The 21728-nt window shown below is 43.6% G+C and overlaps 1 protein-coding gene across 2 annotated transcripts in view; it reads left to right on the top strand.

Moving 5' to 3' along the window:
- The first annotated feature begins 2871 nt into the window (after positions 1 to 2871).
- The window catches only part of BCAR3 (BCAR3 adaptor protein, NSP family member), a 172766-nt gene continuing 153909 nt past the window's right edge, over positions 2872 to 21728 (top strand). Inside the window, exon 1 of one of the 2 annotated variants that reach the window (XM_077452891.1) lies at positions 2872 to 3026. Coding sequence is in view for 1 of the 2 variants with exons in the window: in XM_077452893.1 (XP_077309019.1) it covers positions 2998 to 3026 (29 nt within the window). In the remaining variant the exon portion in view is untranslated. The remainder of the gene's footprint in view (positions 3027 to 21728) is intronic. The other variant, XM_077452893.1, reaches the window with a different exon arrangement.

The raw sequence follows: 21728 nt of genomic DNA on the forward strand, positions 1-21728 counted from the left end.
ATGAGGGATGAATGAGGGACAGAGGGACTTTGCTCCAATTTAGGGACAGTCCCTAGAAATTAGGGACAGTTGGGAGCCATGCAGCTAGTCTGCTGTTCATCTCTTTCCACAACTTCCTGGTTTCCTGTCATCCTATCCAGTTTCTCCTCTGCTCTTTAACCCTTTTGCTGCCAGGTCCATATGTCATACAGACCTTACAGCGGGGGAGTTAACACACAATCCAGTGGTTGCAGCTACCAGGATTGTGCACAAAACTGCTTGTCAGGTGGATGCACCCATCCCCCCCCCCCCCGTTATTCCGAGTTCTGCTCGCCCATCTGCGGGCCCGGGTCAACATTACGGGTGCCACAGGGTAGAGGGGAAAGAGAAGAGCAGACACACTGCCCTTTTTTGCTGTGACCATGTATGACACCACTTCCAGGTCAGCCTCTCAGTGTTTCGATAAAGTCACACCCAAGAATAAACTGAAAATATTAATGAATTAACTGCATTCAAATATTAAAATGCATGTCCATTCATAGAAACAACAATAGAGTGATAAGTGAATAGAGTCCTATAAAGTTACGAAGGAGTCTCAAATAATGAAGTCCCATAAACGCTCTGTATTGTCCAAAAACACTTCTGTGATGAAAAACACCCGTGACTCAGTATGTCTTCTTTTCACCAACATTTATATGTGCATCCTACTCACCAGAGCGTATTGACCCCCATTACAGGTAGTCAAAGACAGCATCATTTGATTATATCCTCTGGAGAAAGAGACAGCCTGGGGAAGGTACCACTGATGTTGCTTCTAGATTAATAGATGCTTGTGCTGGCTTATATAGAGGTAAAAAAGAGACCTCTCGTGGTGTAGTAAATCCAGAATATTTATTGTTAAACTAAAATCACAGCATAAAATAGCAGCATGTGGATTGAAACCAAAAAACAAACAGGGGATGCCGTGTTGCGCTCCACCTGCTTTCCAAAAAAGCTGAAGTGATGTGTTACGTTTGACTCCAGCCAATGCGTTTCGTCCGTATGTGTTTGGCGTCATCAGGGGTCACAACTGACTGTTTTATTGTCACAAAGTTTTCCGCTTCCCTCTTGGAGTGCTGCCCTAGTGTTTTTTTTAATTATTATTATTATTATACACGATTTTTATAGTGCCAACATTTTATGCAGTGCTTTACAATGTATAGGGGGGGGGACAACACAATTACAGTACAGTTCAATACAAAAGGTACAGGAGGACCCTGCTCTTAGAGAATACATTCTAAAGGGAGGGGGTGGTGGTACAAAAGATAACAGTAGCAGAGAATGATTTGATGGGGGTGGCTCTGGGACACTTAGGTGGGTGTGGGATAGGCTTCCCTGAATAAATGAGTTTTCAGGGATCTCCTAAAGGTGGACAGGCTAGAGGCTGATCGGATATACTGGGGCAGGGATTTCCAGAGGATGGGAGAGGCTCTAGAGAAGTCCTGAAGACTAGCATGAGAGGAGGTAACAAGGAAGCTAGAGAGCAGGAGGTCCTGGGAGGAGCGGAGGGGATGATTTAACGTCCATAAGCCTGACTTTTTTTCCGTTCATTTTTTTTATTGGGGACACTCTCTCTGGCCTGATGCTGTTATCCAGAAGTGCACTTCATTCAGGTTTACTGTTTTACTCTGTGCAACCTCCTCTTTTATATGTTTTGCCATAAATGTGCACACCTCCCAACATTTTGAGATGGGAATGAGGGACACCTACTAGCAAATGTATGTAGGCATAAGACACGCCCCCTGCCACACCCCCTTAAAGGAGAATTAACCAAAAAAAAGGTTAATTAAAACCACAAGGGCTTTTTATACCACTACATTTCCTTTATATTGGCTTTTAAATTTACAAATGCAGCAATACAAGGTTTAGCACTGGGAAACACTTTTTGAAAGATAAAAAGTGCATTTTATATACATCTATATAGATCAGACCAAAATGAGGCACAAATAAGAGGGAAGAGGGACAGAGGGACATTGCTCCAAATCAGGGACAGTCCATCGAAATCAGGGACATTTGGGAGCTATGAATGTGGGTAATTTATTGCATTTGCTTGCCCTAATATTTACTTTAGTGTGTTTTTACTGAAATGTTGTGTTTCCTAAACCCTTGTGGTAATATCAAGTGACATGCAGGGTGTCTGCTTTCAGAAAATATATAATGTTTGGGGGTTTTATGTAATCTTCAGGCCGAAAATGATTTTTTTAAACACATGTGCAAAAAATTAAAAAAGTAAATTGCAATGTCTCAGGACTACATATCCCATGGTACCTTGCTACTTGCAAGGAGGGATTCCTGTACTGACTCCGCCTCCTGAGACTCCTCCCCTCAGCACCTGTGTAGGTGAGGAGGCAGGCTCTGTGTAATGTGTGACACAGCAGTGCCTCCTCCTCACAGGACATGGTGACTTCGTGTGACAGAATTCCAGGACGTAAATGTGAGGGGATCTTCACATAAGATTCGGGATAATTCCGAATAATAGGAGGAGGCGTGAAGTCATTGAAAGCCAATGAAGAAATGGAGATATATTGGGTGTCATGCCCACGGCGGTGTACATGGCTGTGTGAAGCAGTTGCATGAACACAGCAAATATCTGTATTCGGTACGTATATCAGTGTGAGGGCTTCCTATAACCCCGGCCGTGTACAGCCGCCTCTTCTCACTCTTCTCCTCTGTACAGCCCCCGGCCGGCCATGTACATGAGGGGATTATTACCACACGAGGCGAATAAAGTATGAATTGTTTGTGAGACATTGTATTAGGAAGACACAGAGCCGGGTGTATGAGGCGAGTGAGGAGAGAGCGGCTCATCCCATGTAATGAGGAGACTAGTCCCAGCTCCGCACACAGGGCTGTACAGGGGCGGGGCCGCTCAGAGCTGTGTGTGAGGCTGAGCTCCGTCCACTACAAGTGTGCGGGATCCGGACTACTGATATCACCGAGCGGGAGAGCTGGGCGGCTGTACACGGCAATGATCGCTGGATGACCGACACTCATCACACCCTGTACAGGTGAGAGATCCGACCATCTACTCCGCTGTCCTATCACTGCCAGCATCTCATGTATGCAGGTCATGTAACTGCCACCATCCCCTATTACTGGAACTACCTGACTCCTCTTTATTACATGTCACTAGACCCCCACCCCATCAAAAATCACTGACCCCCTCTTATATCAGAAGTCATACCCCCCCTCTTATATCAGATGTCACTGACCCCCCCTTATATCAGATGTCATACCCCCCTCTTATATCAGATGTCACTGACCCCCCTCTTATATCAGATGTCACTGACCCCCCTCTTATCAGATGTCACTGACCCCCCCTCTTATCAGATGTCACTGACCCCCCTCTTTTCAGATGTTACTGACCCCCCTTCTTATCAGATGCCACTGACCCCCCCTCTTTTCAGATGTCACTGACCCCCCTCTTTTCAGATGTCACTGACCCCCCTCTTTTCAGATGTCACTGACCCCCCTCTTATATCAGATGTCACTGACCCCCCATTTATATCAGATGTCGCTGACCCCCCTCTTATATCAGATGTCATACCCCCTCTTATCAGATGTCACTGACCCCCCTCTTATCAAATGTCACTGACCCCCCTCTTATATCAGATGTCACTGACCCCCCTCTTATCAGATGCCACTGACCCCCCCTCTTTTCAGATGTCACTGACCCCCCTTCTTATCAGTTGTCACTGACCCCCCCTTATCAAGTGTCACTGACCCCCCTCTTATCAGATGTCACTGACCCTCTTCTTATCAGTTGTCACTGACCCCCCCTTATCAGGTGTCACTGACCCCCCTCTTATCAGATGTCACTGACCCCCCTTCTTATCAGATGTCACTGACCCCCCCTTATCAGGTGTCACTGACCCCCCCCTTATCAGGTGTCACTGACCCCCCCTCTTATCAGGTGTCACTGACCCGCCCTTCTTATCAGATGTCACTGACACGCCCTTCTTATCAGATGTCACTGACCCCCTCTTATCAGATGTCACTGACCCGCCCTTCTTATCAGATGTCACTGACCCCCTCTTATCAGATGTCACTGACCCGCCCTTCTTATCAGATGTCACTGACCCGCCCTTCTTATCAGATGTCACTGACCCCCTATTATCAGATGCCACTGACTCCCCTCTTATCAGGTGTCATTGACTCAACCCCCCCCCCCCCCCCCCCCCAATTTTATCATATGTCACTGCCTCCTGCCTCCTGCCTCCCCTCTCATATCAGAGGTCACTTAACCCCCACTTATCAGCTGTCTATTATTCACCCCCCCATCAGACATTGCTGACCAACCCCCCCGCCCCCAATGAAAACACAGCATTTTATTATCTGTATCCATTCAGCAATTTTTAAATTATTATTATTATTATTTCCTATTATTATACAGGATTTTTATAGCACCAACAGTTTGCGCAGTGCTTTACAACATGAGGGCAGACAGTACACTTACAATACAAATTAATACAGGAGGGATCAGAGGGCCCTGCTCATTAGAGCTTCCAATCTAGAAAATAGATCTGAATGCAGTTGTATAGGTTTTAGTGGGCCCCATGTACACAGTTGCACAAAGTTATGTAAATGTGCCCTGCATTCAGATCCATACAAAAAATAGAAGGATGCTAGGTGGTAGAAGCAGATTACGTCCTAGCAACAGAAGGATGCTAGGTGGTAGAAGCAGATTACGTCCTAGCAACAAAAGGATGCTAGGTGGTAGAAGCAGATTACGTCCTAGCAACAGAAGGATGCTAGGTGGTAGAAGCAGATTACGTCCTAGCAACAAAAGGATGCTAGGTGGTAGAAGCAGATTACGTCCTAGCAACAGAAGGATGCTAGGTGGTAGAAGCAGATTATGTCCTAGCAACAGAAGGATGCTAGGTGGTAGAAGCAGATTACGTCCTAGCAACAGAAGGATGCTAGGTGGTAGAAGCAGATTACGTCCTAGCAACAAAAGGATGCTAGGTGGTAGAAGCAGATTACGTCCTAGCAACAGAAGGATGCTAGGTGGTAGAAGCAGATTACGTCCTAGCAACAGAAGGATACTAGCTGGTAGAAGCAGATTACGTCCTAGCAACAGAAGGATGCTAGGTGGTAGAAGCAGATTACGTCCTAGCAACAGAACGCTAGGTGACAGAGGAAAACTGTATCCTAACAATATAGAGACACTAGGTGTTAGAAGCCAACTGTGACCTAGCAACAGAAGGATGCTAGGTGACAGAAGCTGACAACATTCTAGCAACAGAAGAACGCTACGCAGCAGAAACTGCCTGTGTTCTAGCAACATAGGGATGCTAAGTGGTAGAACAAACAGCATCCTAGCAACAGGACACTAGACAACAGAAACCATCTGCCTCCTAGAAACAAAAGGATGCTAAGTGGCAGAAGTCACCTGTGTCCTAGCAACAGGCAGCGTTTTTTGTAAACATTTAAATGTTTGTCTAACGCTGTATGTGTGTAGCATGCAGAGCACTGTATACGTAGGTGCATGTGTTGTAAATGACAGTGATTGTTCACTTCCAGTGAATGTTTGTTGAATGTCACATTTACCACTTTTAAAAATAAGCCCCCCTAGAAGACACGTGCAGATTTGGCCCTTAGCCTGATTACTTGAAGATAGTGAATTTTGTAGTGTTTGTTGTTTTTTTTTCCTGATTATTTACATGCATTTTACTAATTGTTAAGTAGTATGTGCAATGTGCATGTTAGTAGTAAAGAACAAATAGCTGTTTTTCAGCCAGTCCCTTAGCATTTCCCAGCACAGTGAGAGAGGTTATCTCAGGAGCTCCCGGTGACCTGTAGTCCACGATCTCCTAGGACACGGCACACCGCTTTGGTCACAGTTCAGCCATAAAGATTGGAATTTGCAAACGCTTCATCCTCCTGCGTGCAGTACAAATTCGATTTAGTTTACCTTTCTCAGAAATGTTCTTGATAAGTAACCAGGTCATGTTACTGGGTCATTGAAGAAAAAGATGAAACCTTAGATTGTGAGCTCCTTGGGGTATAATCCCCTTTTGTGCTTTACAAGCTCAGTTTAACACTATTGTCTCTTGCTGTGTTATGAATGTTCATTGTGGAAATTAAATGGCTTGTTCACATCACAGTGCTTCAGTGCTGCACACTGTGCACAGTACATCTGTATATATAGGGCAGGGGTCTACAAACCCAAACAAAGGGTCAGTTTACTGTCCTTCATAACTTCAGTAGGGCCAGATTGTAGCCAGTGAGAGTAGAAAATGTCCTGGCATCAATTGGAGTAAACAATTCCCCAAGATTGGTACGAGTGGGAGTAATAGTCCCCCATCATTGGTATCAGTGGGAGAAATGGATTAGAGTGTTACTAAACCCACAACAATAAATCAGTCAGTATACGCAGTAAAGCATGCTTGTTATACTCACTGTGGAACCTAAGGGGTTAATCCTCTGCATTGTGTAAATAGGCTGCTAGATCTTGTATGCACAGATCCTCCCCTTCCTGCACTGTCCCCCTGGACAAGTCTGGATAAGACAGAGCCTTTGGTGTCAGGCTGCACATGCCCAGTTTGGAGTGTATTGCTGGAGTATTTAGTAGTTTATATTTACTAAAATAATTGCATTCCCATGTTCTCTGTATTGTGGGAGATAGCGTATAGTGAATGCAGGCTCCTGGGTTTGGTGCCCCATCATTGGTATCAATGGGAGGAATAGTGCCCCATCCTTGGTAACAATGGGAGGAATAGTACGCCATTGTTGGTATCAATGGAAGGAGTAGTGCCCCATCCTTGGTATCAATGGGAGGAATAGTGCCCCATCCTTTGTATCAATGGGAGGAATAGTACACCATTGTTGGTGTCAATGGGAGGAATAGTACGCTATTGTTGGTATCAATGGGAGGAATAGTGCCCCATCATTGGTATCAATGGGAGGAATAGTGCCCCACCATTGGTATCAATGGGAGGAATAGTGCCCCATCATTGGTATCAATGGGCGGAATAGTGCCCCATCATTGGTATCAATGGGAGTAATAGTGCCCCATCATTGGTATCAATGGGCGGAATAGTGCCCCATCATTGGTATCAATGGGAGGAATAGTGCCCCATCAATGGTAACAATGGGAGGAATAGTGCCCCATCATTGGTATCATCATTGGTATCAATGAGAGGAATAGTTCACCACCATTGGTATCAATGGGATTAACAGTGCCCCATCATTGGTAACAATGGGAGGAATAGTGCGCCATCATTGGGATGAGAAGGAGGAATAGTGCCCCATCGTTGGCATCAATGGGAGGAATAGTGCCCCATCATTGGTATCAATGAGATTAATATTGCCCCATCGTTGGTAACAGTAGGAGGAATTGTGCCCCATCATTGGTATCAAAGGGAGGAATAGTGCGCCATCATTGGTATCAGAGGGAGGAATAGTGCCCCATCATTGGTAAGAATGAGATTAATAGTGCCCCATCGTTGGTAACAGTGGGGGGAATAGTACCCCATCATTGGTATCAGAGGGAGGAATAGTTCACCATCATTGGTAAGAATTAGATTAATAGTGCCCCATCGTTGGTAACAAATGGATGAATAATGCCCCATCATTGGTATCAATGAGATCAATAGTGCCCCATCATTAGTAAAAAATGGAGGAATAGTGTGCCATCATTGATATTATTGGGAAGTGCCCCATCATTAGTTTCAGTGCTCATCATTGGTATCAATGCGAGAAATACTGCCCTGTTGTGCTATCAATGGGAAGAATAGTGACTCATCATTGGTATCAATGGGAGAAATAGTGCCCCATCAATGGGAGAAATAGTGCCCCATCAATGGGAGGAATAGTGCCCCATCATTGGTTGTTGACAGTGGGGATAATATTGCCCCAAATGATGGATAAAAGCAAGCAAAGGGTCGCAGTCTGGAGACTACTGTTATAGGGCTCATGCAGATGGACGCATTCAGGTATACGGTGCAGGATTTCAGGGTATTTCCATGACCAGCAGCGTGTACAAATCAGTGACAGGTCTTGGATGCTGCGGCTGTGCGCCTATAACCACACATTCAAGTTATTCCACATGTACAGGGACAGATGAGCAGCCCTGAACTTGAGTAGTTTGCATCCAGGACTGCTGGCTTGCCCTGCACAGCCCCTTGTTCAGGCTGCTGACCACAGCTGTACACCAACACCTGTTACCCTCCGGAAAGGAAATACACTGAACCTTAGAAACTTATGTGCCCAAATGCATCCATGTGCGTTAGCTCTTAAAGTGGTATTAAACCCAAAACTAAATATGTAATAAATTGCAGCTCGCCAATCATTAAATGTGGTGGCTGCATCAGTTTTCTTTTTTTAAGCTTTTTTCATCTGGTGATCTGGCCAGTAACAAACCATCTGTATTAAAAGGCATCCACTCTGGATTAATGACCACAGGGTGCACAAATGACCACAGGGTGCGCAAATGACCACAGGGTGCACAGCACTGGTCAGATCACCAAATGAAAATAGAAGAAAGCCTAAAATAGAAAACGCATGCAGCCATCACATCTAAAGCCGCGTACACACGGGCGGACTGTCTGTCCAACTTAGTCCGCCGAAACACATTTCAGTGGACAGTCCGCTCGTGTGTGGGCTTCAGCGGACTTTTTCAGCGTGCAGTCTGGCGTACTAAGTATTTCGGATTTTTCGAAATACTGTCCGTCATACTTTGGTTTCAGCGGACAATCCGCTTGTGAGTAGGCTAGTTCGACGGACTAAGAATGGCGCATGCTCAGAAAGGATTTACACGGCGGAAGGTTGCATTGCTGTGTATTGGACGTCCTATTTCTAGTCCCGTCGTACGTGCTGTACACGTCATCGCGCAAGCTTTCGACGGACTGTTTGTGCATCCGTGTGTGGTCAAGTCCGTTCATTCGAAAGTAGGACGGACTGTCCGTCGGATTGTATGACGGACTAAGTAGGCCATACAATCCGCCCGTGTGTACGCGGCTTAAGAATTGGTAAGCTGCAATATAATAAATGTTTGCATTTGGGTTTAATACTGCTTTAAGTTAGTGGTATTTTTTGGCATTTTAACCAGTGAAACTGTTGATTATTACGTGGTTACACATGGTACACAGAGATTAAGAATATTCAAACTCCTGCATTTCATAGCTTGGGTGCACTGTAGGTAGGTTGCAGAGATGGGTGGCCTGTGAGCAGGTGTCAGCGATGGGCGCCCTTATGGGAGAACCTATAATGCATCTTTTAGGGTGTGCCCCTCCAAATATTTGTTTGTGTTATGGGAGAACTTATCGCCAACTGTGAATTTCAGTGCAGATGTCAGAATAATACCCAATTGTGCTCCAATATATAGAAATTTCTATATTCTGCATGATATGTATACTTATATCAGGGTAAAAGTAGACAAGCACAAAGCTATAGCTTGAGATTCAGTACACTGCTATCTTCATAGTGCATGTTGGTGCATGCAGGATGGCCCTTATTCACCTCTATGGTGACCTGCATTTCATGTGTATGACAGCAAATCAATGAGAGGTAAATATACTGTGCCTTGAAAAAGTATTCATACCCCTAGGCATTTTCCACATTTTGTCATGTTACAACCAAAAATGTAAACTTATTTTATTGGGATTTTATGTGCTAGACCAACACAAAGTGACACATAATTGTGAAGTGGAAGGAAAATGATAAATGTTTTTTACATTTTTTTTTTTTTTTTACAAATAAATATCTGAAAAGTGTAGCATTCATTTGTATTCAGCCCCCCTGAGTCAATACTTTGTAGAACCTCCTATCTCTGCGATTACAGCTGCAAGTCTTTTTGGGGTGTCTCTACCAGCTTTGTACATCTAGAGAGTGACATTTTGCCCATTCTTCTTTAAAAAATAACTCCAGCTCTGTCAGATTGGATGGAGAGTGTCTGTGAACAGCAATGTCACATAAAATCTGTCACATAAAATCCCCAAAAAATACATTTATGTTTTTGCTTGTAACATGACAAAATGTGGGAAATTTCAAGGGGTGTGAGTACTTTTTCAAGGTACTGGACATTGCGCATTAAACGATACCTTTGATGTCCGACTCCCAAAACATATGTATGAGCTCATTTAAATAAGATTTAAGGGTTTAGACAAAATAATATTCTATTAGTAAAAATTTCCTTTCAATCAGGAAAAAACTGTCATAAAGAAAAAGTGAACGGCCAACAAGTCATATGAGGGCTTGCTCACAAGAATTATACTGATTTAGGTTCCATGGAAAATCGCTGCTTTTATAGAAGTTTTTTTCAGGCATATTGTGAGCTCAGCGTTTATGCCCCCTTCACACTTCACACGACCTGAAGCAATGCCTGTGTAATCTTGAAGTCTGCGGACCTCAAGTCGCATCAAAGTTGGACCATAGTAGTGCAGGGACTACTTTTAAGTCTCTGTGATTTGAAGTTGCACAGTTTTGAATGGTAGCCATTGGGAATCATGGGGTACGGCTTGTCATGTAACTTTGCAGTCCCAAGTCACACAAGTGAAAGGGGCCTTAGAAGCAGGAAAAAAAAACCTTCTGGTTTGCGTTTCTGATTGGAGCTTTCTGGCAGAAAAAGATGCAAAACTCTTCTAAACTTACAACAAATGCTCTATATGAGCGCTTTTTTATTTTTATGCCAAGGGCATTTTAAAGTGGTTGTAAACCCTTTTTACAACTTGCAACTATGCTACAGGTAAGCCTATATTAAGGCTTACCTGTAGCTACCCAGGATATCTCCTAAACCTGCATGGTTTAGGTGACATCCCCTGTCCCCTGCATGTGCCAATGTCATCAGCACATGTGCACCGGGTAAAACTGAAGCAATAGCACCTATGTGCCGTTGCTTCAGTCTGTATGCTGCTACCGGCGGCTCCCATGTGCATGCGCGGGAGTGACGTCTTTGTGGCTCTGACCAATCACAGCACCGGAGCCACGATACCCAGAAGTAACTCCAGGGCGACATGTCAGCGGCCAGAGAGTGAGACGACCACTGCAGGGGCTTCGTTCTCAGGTAAGCTAAGCAATACATAATGAGCTAGTATGCTATGCATACTAGCTCATTGTGCCTTGGTCTTGCAGGGTTTTTTTTGTTTTTGTTTTTTATGAGGGTTTACTTCCTCTTTAAGCCCAGTGTGCATGGAGCCTAGCGTAGATCATCAGAAAATGGCACGGCGCTGTGGTGGATTGTAGTGCAGACATGCTGCATTTATACACAGCTCAACTTGGAGCATCTCTGCAGATGGCAAAGTACTGCAGTGTATAGACCGGAAATAGGTATCATTTTGTGACACTTTAATAGTGCCTAATTAAGGTAAATATTGCATTGTGTTGTAACAAGGCAAAACACCATCTTGCACTACCCCTGCACAACAAATACCAGTTTTTGCATGTGGGCTTAAATAGCACTAATTCTTTTCTTATATATATATTACATTCAGTCCTGAAAAGTAGTGGCTGGAACCTGGTTTTCCACAGCGGGCATGCTATATTACCCCATCAGGTCATTGCTGTATCTTATCTGTTAATACTGATCCATTGCATTTTAATCTGACATTTGTGATCATTTTTGATCATTGCTGTTAAATACAACTGCCAGTAAAAGAGAGACTTATTTGATTAAATAGTCCAAAAAAGAAAGCACTCATTTTGAAGTACGGCACCAATAGCAACCAGTACAAATCCATCTGGTCTGACCTTAGAAATCTGATTTTGTTTGGTTGCTAGGAATGCTGCACTTTGCTCTTTGTGCTGTTTATTCAGTGTAGTCGTGAAAGTAATATGTGAATGTAACCCAAACAGTCATTTATTACCTCTCACAGAGATCACTGTTCTCCCCCTGACAGTCCTTCCTTTCACTCCAGAATGGCACCATCTTCGGTAAGGCATTATCCAGAATTACCATAAACCTTCTGGATTGAGATGCTGACTCATGTAAATCCTGGTATTTAGTTCTGCATGTGAATCACACAGGAACGACACTGCATTCCTGTGCAATTCACATGCGATTCATTGTGGTGCAATTTGAGCCCACCCATTAATAGTAGTTTTTTTACCATGCGATCCATTTGCAATGCGGTTGGGGTTTTGTTAGCTTGTTTTGACACCCGCAGCAGATCACAAACACAGCGCGATTGCAATGCATGCGGGAAACTTGCAGGGATCCCTCCCTTTCCCGCACCACATATATATGAACCTAGGCTTACACCGTTTTGGGCTGTGCTCACAAATGTTTGGCATATATCAGTCATCCTCTTATCTTGTGACTTGATACACAGTTATAATGTACAGTCTGATCAGTGGGGGAGAAGTAGAGTGAAGAAATGATGACTTCTGTTTGCAGCAGACTGATGACATCATTCTTCCTAGACAAATTTACTGAACTCCAGGGCTGGTTTGTAATGATAAAAGGTGGCGCTTTTCTGGAAAAGGTCTAGTTGCGGTAGGGGTTGGTAAAAACAGACCTTCCGTGTTTTTCAAATTTTTTCAAATTTCACATTCAAATGTGCCCTTGTGTGAGTGATTTATAAAAAAAAAAAAAAAGCCTGCTATACCTAATTTCAGTGCTCCTCTCAGGGGTTACATGATTGGCTGGCTTTCTTCTCTCCCAATCTGACAGATGCAGCGGGTGGGGCCGAAATTCCCCCACTGACATCACTCGGGAGAGGAGAGAGAGAGACAGCCGATCATGTGATCGATGAGAAGAGCTGTGAAATGAGGTATAGCAGACTTTTTTTTTTATAAAATCGCTCTCACAGGGGCACACAGGATTAAAACACAGAGGGGATGGTATGAAGATGTGAAAGTTATTTGAGCATTGAGGGGGCAGGCACTGTCACAAGCTGACAGGCAGACATGGGAGTGGGAGAGAGCACAGAGGAGACAAGTAGCAGGCTGCAGACGACGAAGGCACGTACAGATGCCTCCAGTGTCAGGGCTCAGTAGCCCTGATATATCAGAGTCAGTGTACAGGGGGGAGGGTATAGCCAGGCAGGATCAGCCAGGTATTACAGGTGTCACAAGGGGCCAAATGACACAGCACAAGCACTGTGCTATATAAAATGCTTTAAAGGAACAGAATCTTTTATTTTTATTTTTTTGGGTTAACAAGCACTTTTATAAGGCTACATGCCCACAGACGTTTTAAAAAACGAGCTGCAAAGCTAGCACCGACGCCAGGAAAAAAGCGGCGTTTCTTTGTTTCTATTCAAAATCAATGGGTCCCTGTGGGAGCCCATTGATTTGAATAGAAGTCTCACCAGAAGTCGGATCAAGATGATCCGACTTGTGGTGCGACTTGTGTGCTGAGAATCTTGAAGGGAAACCCCAACAAAACTTTGCGTGAGGTTCCCTCCAAGATCCATACCAGACCCTTATCCAAGCGTGCAGCCCGGCCCGGCAGGTCAGGAGGGGGGGCGCTCGATCGTGGACCCTGCTGGACCATACCAGGCCACCGGGAGATCAAGTTGAGTCAACATCGGAAGAAGAACAGAGGGAGAAGACCCAGCAAAAGAGCAGACGATAGCGGAGAAGGACCGGAGAAGAGCCGGAGCTGCTTTAATAATATACTTTAAAAACCTGTGTAGTGTGTTTATTTTTGACGCTTTTTTATTTATGTGAATGGGTAGGGGTACCCCATACTCATTCACCTAGGGTGGGGGGGCCATGATCTGGGGGGCCCCTTGTTAAAGGGGGCTTCCAGATCATAAGTCCCTGTCCGCAGACCCCGACAACCACCACCCTTTCCTGACCTGCTGAGCTGCGTGCTCGGCTAAGGTCTGGTATGGATCTTGGGGGGAACCTAACACAAAATTTTGTCGGAGGTTCCCCTTCAATATTCTCACCACACAAGTCGCACCGCAAGTCGGATCATCATGATCTGACTTCTGGTGAGACTTCTATTCAAATCAATGGGCTCCCATAGAGAACCATTGATTTTGAATAGAGACAGAGAAACGCGGGATGGTGCACAATGCTGTGTATACAGCGTTAAGACCCGTAAAATTGCATTTAACACCTTTTACCAACGTCTGGCATTTTTACAGCTCCAGCGCTGGTGCCTCAGAACTGGTCCTGGGTTTTTTTTTTGGAGCTTAAAAAGCCTATGCCACTTACAGTTCAAAAACGCCATGGTGGGCATGAGGCCACAGGCTAACATGGAGAGGCGTTTTTAAGCTGCAAAAAAACGCTCAAAAAAGTGGCTGTAAAAAAGCCCGTGGGCATGAGGCCTAAGACTCACGTTTGGTAATAGATATTCTGCTGTGCTTGTAATAAGGAACACTTGAGAAAGTAAGTGGTGTGAGGAGTGTAAGGAGTCTTACATTCCCTTTGCCGATCATTTCACTCTTTTTAGTTACACTTCTGTGGTTTTGGCTGGAGGGCTTGTTGGGCAGTTAAGTTTTCTGGTGGTCAAACAACTGCTACTTAAAAAAAACACGGCCAGTGTCATAAATATCCATGTTTGTGAAATTCTGCAGGAGCAGTTATATTTTCTTATTACATACAATATATCTGCTTTTCCCCCCACTACCTGTGTTTGGGGCTTTATGTCCGAGCACATACTTTACACAAATAGTGGTGCATAGCTGGACACAGCCACCTTCACCCACTCATGTCTGTTTGGTTTTACACAGCTCCAGGACATTCGGGGGAAACCAGAAATATGCAGTGCCTTTAGGAAGCATGGCCAAATGTGCATGAAACAAAAGGAAAATTTAAAGGACTTTTAGACTTTGGTTATGCTATGGACATTGAAAATGTATATATTTTTAACAAGCAATAAATAGAATTTAAAATAAGCTCTCCTTGACCTCTGTAGCTGCTGGCACTGTGGAGCAGTTCATCAGGTGTACAGCATAAGCACTGAGGATGTGCTCTAGGCCAGCTCAGCTCATACCGCTCCCCCTTCCAGCAGTGAATCTCAGCTCATCCTGTTTCCTTCTTCCATTAGTGGATATTGTCCTGCCCTTCTCCCTTCCACTCTGCTTCCATGCTACCACCTTTACCAGCCCGACATGGATTGAAATTCAGCCCGTTCAACAGGGACCGACCAAGACTTGATCCATTTATGGGCAAGCTGATTCTGTTCAAGTCGATCCATCGATTGACATTTGGTACAAGAAGCCTGTAGGATTTTTTACATGTGATTATTGCTGGTGACTATAGCTGCTAGCAGTAATCATTGTCTTCTGTGGGCTGAGAAGGCAACCGTGTGCAGATGTAGAGCGGGTCCAAAAGACATGCAGAGCATGCGTGTGTCCGCACACAGAACACAGAATGTCATGACGGGCAACCGCCCCTCAGCAAGCCTGCCTCCTGGCAGCACAAAAAAAGGTATTAAGCTTTTCCTACTATTGTGTAAGAGATGTGTGTGTGTGGGGGTGGGGGGCAGGGGGCGGCTGACCAGGAAAGAAAAATATGTTATAATGGGTAAAGGTCTGCGTTACTATGAACACAGAACTGGTGCTCGGGCAGGGGGCTGGGTGAGCAGAGCTGCTGAGAAAACACCTTCACTGCTTCTGTTGTGAAATTCGGAGATGAATTGCCCCATAGTGCCTGCAGCACCAAAGGTAATAGAGATCTTTCTTTAAAGCTTATTTAAAATACAATTTTAATGTTTTATTTATTGCATTAGTAAATTACCGATTTGCTTTTGTTTATTCTCCAAAATGAATATTTGAATTGTGGTGTGAATGTTTACAAACCTGTAAGAATACTTTCCTTTTAATTGCTGTCAAGAAGTAGCACAGTTCTAAGCCCCTGTACACACGGTCGGAGATTCTGACAACCAAATCCGTCGGATTTTGTCCGACGGATTTTGTCCGAAACTGTTGCATACACACGGTCTGACAAAGTTGTCGGAAAATCCGACGTGTTTGCGTTATTTCGTTACGACTAGAGGTCGACCGATATATCGGCCGGCCGATATATCGGCCGATATTTGCCGTTTTTTAAATAATCGGCATCGGCCGATTTGTGCTGATAAAAAGCCGATTTAGAACTACAGCGGGACTTTGAAATGATTTCTGTATAGAAGTCAGTCTAAGTTGACTGAGTCGTCATAGCAACCCTTTCCTCCACTCTGGGCTGGCTGCCAAGAAAAGAACTAAATGATACAATGTTTACACTTGAATGAATTAAGTCATCTCTGTGTGTAGAAGTTCTCAGTTTAACCATTTAAAGACTAAATCTTTTCTGACACTTGTTGCTTACAAGTAAAAATCCTGTATTTTCTGCCAGAAAATCACTTAGACCCCCCAAAAATGATATATATATTTTTTTAGCAGAGATCCTAGGGAATAAAATAGCGGTTGTTGCAATATTTTATGTCACACGGCATTTGCACAGAGGTCTTTCAAATGCATTTTTTGGGGAAAAAAATACACCATTTAAAAAATAAAAATAAAATAAAAACAGTAAACTTAGCCCATTTTTTTTTTTGTCCAAAAGTTTTGACTACCTGTTTTTATTTTATATATATATATATATATATATATATATATATATATATATATATATATATATATATATATATTTTTTTTTATCTAAATCATACATACAAGTAAACTGATTGGAGGTTTGTTTTGTTTAATAAATGTTTAACTGTAAGAAATTTTCTGTATCACTTATGAAGACTGCTTTCACACTGGAGCGGGCAGGCGTTGATGGTAAAACGCAAGTTTTAGCGGCTCTTTACCATCATTTTAGCGGTGCTATTTGGCTGCTAGTGGGGCACATATAACCCAGCTAGCGGCCAAGGAAGAGGTTAAATGCGCCCATGAAGCACTGCTGCCAAATCGCATTGCATGCGCTTCGGCAGTGGTGCCCATTCATATCAATGGGCAGGAGTGGTGGAGGAGCGGTATACACCACTCCAAACGTGCTGCTCTGTCTTTCACACAGACTGCAGGGGAGCCATTTTGCAGGCACTTTACAGGCGCTATTTTTAGCCCAAAAGCGCCTTAAAACGCCACAGTGGGAAAGGTGTGTTAGATCAAGGGGGATTAAAAATAAATAAATAAATAAATAAAATAAAATCAGCCTAACATATCGGCCCAAAAAAATCGGCATCATATATCGGCAATCGGCCGCCATGATTTCTAAATATCGGCATCGGCATCGGCCAGAGAAAAACCCATATCGGTCGACCTCTAGTTACGACGGGACTACGTTCACGCTAGTAGCCAATAGCTTTGGTGTAGGAATTTGATCTGAGCATGCGTGGTACTTTGTCCGATCGGAATTCTCTACACATGATCGGAGTATGTCCGATCGGAGCATTTTGTCTGAAAATGTTACCGTTGGAAAAGTTGGTCCGTCGGCTACTCCGATGGAAACAGTCCGATGCAGACCACACACAGTCGGAATATCCGACAAAACGGTCCGATCGGACACATTCCGTCGGAAACTCCGACCATGTGTACAAGGGCTTAGGCTGGTTAAATTGGAGCAGAGCCCTTAGCGCTCTCACGCAGTGTAATCCTTCTACTGTGTTGTAATCTTATCTCTGCCATGGCAGCACTAATGAGCATGTTGGCACCTTTAACATATGAGGTTAAATCAGAATACAGAGAATGTTCTGTTAACCTAGATCAAGCAGAGCGGCTGCTTGTCTGCTCACAACCAGAGGGGTTTAGTGCGTGTGTGCTCAAATGCCCTTTTGTGCTAGAAATGCATTTGAAGTTTGTCCCTTTGCAGTCCATTTCTCCAGCCATCTGGCTTATTGCTGGGTTGCTGTTACTCTGATGAAGTTTTGTAGTCTTCCACAGTTGGGAAACAGTTGGAGGAGGCAAACATTCCAATCAGCCTTCCTAGTAAGAAAAGCTTTACCATGTAGGCTGTATCTAAGTGTCTGGGTAGCATTGTTCTCATTTATTGTTGTCCTGACATGAATGGGGGCACTGTGTCTTCAGTCTGGTCATATGGGTGGCAGCAGATTTCCCATGCGGCTTTTTTGGCACAATGTCCAAATCTCCATGTATAGACACAGTATAAACGTATATTCTTCCTAGGAGTTAAATTATAGGTTTGTGTTCCATTACTGTCTATATACTTTAGCAGTTTTAATAAGCAGGACCTCTTTATTACTTTCAATGTTATTTTGTGAGGCAGTGATGTGCAAAGTGCACTAATCCCTGCATCCATCCTATGAGTAAATGGATTTTGTGCATTGCTGTTCACATTATTAGGTTAGGTTTCAGATGGTTGTGTTTAGTGCAGTATCTTTTTAACTCATAGATCACTTCACTATTTACTGTACTTGAATCACACAATAAAGTTGAATAAAACCCCAACTGTAACTATTTTTAAAAATGCCCCCCCCCCCCTTCTCCTCCTCCTACCTATCCTGCCTAACCTAAAAAAATAAAAAATTTGTGTACTTCCCTATTTTCAATCCACTCCAGTCATGTGACCCTTCAGCTCTGTATAAGGGAGGAGCGGCTGGGAATTACAGGAGCCATGACGTCACCCATAGGCGCATATGGCTCATTGTTGGCGCTCCCTCCTTTCCCCTGTAGTAGCTGCTCACTGACACAGGGAAGCCAGAGCTGCGGGATCATAGGCACATTAAACACTGGCCTACTGTTTGCTTTCACCCCCTTCCTGCCAAGGCCAGTTGTTAGCTTTCCATGCTGTCGCACTTTGAATGACAATTGCGCTGTCATGCAACATTTTTTATAATTTTTTGGCGATAGAGTTTTCTTTTGGTGGTATTTAATCACCACAGGGGTTTTTAATTTTTGCCAAACAAAAAAAAGTTTTTCTTAGTTTCTGTCATAAAATTTAATTTTGTAATTAATTTTTCTCCTTCAGTGATGTGCGCTGTTGAGGCTGCACTGATGGGCATTAATATGCTGCAATGATGAGCATTGATAGGTGGCACTGATGAGGTGGCACTGATGAGGCTGCACTGATAGGCGGTGGGCAGTATTGATGGCCACTGATAGGCATCACTGATGGACACTGATTGGCAGCACTGGTGGGCACTGTTGGGGCTGAACTGATCATCAAGTCACTGATGATCAGTGCCCTAATGATCAGGGTAGCTATCCCCTGAGTGGATTTGCCAAGATGATATAGGTATTCAGATAAGTATAAATGTAACTATAATTGTTAAAACAGATATCCCCCTCTAATTACCTGCCCACGGCAAATATTGTGTGTGTGTGTGTGTGTGTGTGTGTGTGGGGGGGGGGGGGGGGTTATAAAATTGACAAAAGGTTTTAGATTTTGATTTGCTTTGAAATGCATTTTTAAACCTTTCAAAATATGTGTGTGTGTGACAGTATTTATGTATAATTTGCTTCTTTACCAGTGCCAGTACAACTAGGCTGCCAAGATGCTTACAAAAAACAAAAATAGTGAAGGTAGCAAAGTCTCTCTAATATCAACCCGTGCTCTGAAATGTTGGTCCAGACTGCAAAGAAGAAGTATGACTAACGGGTCCTTTTCAAATACCATTGGTTAATGAGGCTTAATTAGTTGAATTTGACTTTTTAGTGTCGCCATAGCATTTGCAATTCTAATCAGGTGAGGGTGTGATTCTCCTGGTCAGTAATCTGGGAAGATTTTTGTTTTATCTTTACATTTTGCATTCTCTGATGATCCAGTATTGGTAGCTGTTAAACTAATGAGCCTATTGGCAGCCAACACATAAACAACTGTAGAGCTGCCAGGCAGAGAAAGGGCCGGGATCAGCCACCTGTTACCCCAATGCTGCCACGAACTGGCCGTTATCGCTTGTGGCTCCACTCTAATGAGCTGGAACTACTGGCCGTGCAGCTGGTAATATGCAGAATGACAGCTGGATATCTTCCTATGAACAACAAGAAAAAATATTTTTACCGTATATACTCCTTTGTGAATTTTTTAAAAATATTTTAAAGCTTCTTTTTAATCGGTGTGTGTTGTGATAACAGAGGTTAGACCACCACTGGAAGGTCATGCAGTTGGTGGTTTAACTTGCTGCATATGTTAGTGTGGGAGAGAGAGAGTGGGGTCAGCCTCAGTCATTGCCAGTTCACAGGCAACAATTAATGGAATTGCCCTTGAGAAAGGAATGTGGGATGTCATAAAGGGGTGGTACAGAACTGCTGACAGCGGTGTAATAAATGAAATGAGCTTCCTTTGTAGCATTACTGCACTGTTGTAGTGCAGCTAATAAGGAAAGCAAGGATCTACTTATAAACAGAGACCATGTAGTTTATAGGAAAAGCAAGGGCACCCTACTAATAAACAGAGACAGTGTAATCTTCAAGGACTCAGCCTCTTCTTCTCACCCTTTTCTTTCTTCAAACATAACACCATGTTATTTCAAAGTGTCCTTCTAACACATCTGATGGCAGCTGAGCGTAAAAACACGTTCCTGATGTTGTGTGAAAAGACACTAGTTTATTGCAATAAACAGGTCTGTAAATAAATCATTTTTATAAAATTCGGGAGTTAACCCCAGAATGGACAGATTATTCAACCAGTTGCAGACTAGCAGATACAATGGGGAAGTATTTTAGTGGTTTTAGGCATTATCTAAGGATGTCTGCCCTTGGTTTATATATTTGTATAGTTAGATAAAAAAAAAGACACATTACATTGTGTTCAGCCAAAAGTCAGAAATCAATAATAATATACCTTTAGCTTTAGTATCCTAAGGGCCCATTGTGGTATCCTCACGGAAATGAATGGGCTGCAGCGACCCACACTGCACAGAAAAGTACTGCTTGCTGTTTTTTTTTTTTGCAGCACAACACATAAACAGGTAAGTTTTTCAGATGCAATGGCTTGCCATTTAAAATGAATGACTCTGCTGCACACCGATGCATGTATAGTGCTTTATCGTGCATAGTGGTAATACATGTGTTTTTTTTAGGCATGTCAAGGTCTGAATAGGCCCCAGAGTTTATCCACAGGAGGTGAAAAAAACTATAATGCATGGTTCAATTTGCTTTAATAGGATAAAAGTCCTCTTACTAATTCCCTAATGCAGTGATTCTCAACCAGGGTTCCTCCAAAGGTTGCTACGGGCTCCTTCAACATTGGGCAATTTCTGCCTCTCAGATAAATTCCCACTGACACCACTAATCTTTTAGCTATCTGTAGGGAGGCAATTCTTCCCAATGACCACAAGTGTAAGGACCATTCTTCCCACTGACCATCACACTAATGCATCATGAGTTGTAGATTTCTAATTTTTAGCAGGGGTTCCCCGAGACCGAAGAACTAATTTAAGGGTTCCTCTGTGTTTAAAAGGTTGAGAAAGGCTGCCCTAATGCATTCAGATGCTTACTGGTCTATACTGGAATCTGCTACTGTATTAACAACCATGGCAGGTGTTTCATACAGTGAGCCCACGTAAGAGCGTGTGAATGGGGTCATCCTATGATCACCTGTTTATCTGAGGTTTAGCTGATTGTCCAAATCTTTTGCCAAGCCTGACAGCTCTGGTCATCCTATGATGACCTGACTGGGCCTCACATGTTAATCAGAAGTTGAGCTGATTGTTCATGTCTGCTCATCCTATGATCACCTGTCTGGGCCCTCACGATCTTTGGCCAAGCCTGACAGGTCTGGTCATCCTATGATCACCTGACTAGGTCTTGCGCGTTAATCAGAAGTTGAGAGGATTGTCCATGTCTGGTCATCCTATAATCACCTGTCTGGCCCCCTCACAATCTTTGACCAAGCCTGACAGGTCTTGCTGCCCAGTGTCATAGACCTAACTT

The sequence above is a fragment of the Lithobates pipiens genome, unplaced genomic scaffold (genome assembly GCF_037356315.1).
Source record: "Lithobates pipiens isolate NorthernLeopardFrog02 unplaced genomic scaffold, aLitPip1_a1.2 Scaffold_23, whole genome shotgun sequence".
NCBI lineage: Eukaryota > Metazoa > Chordata > Amphibia > Anura > Ranidae > Lithobates > Lithobates pipiens.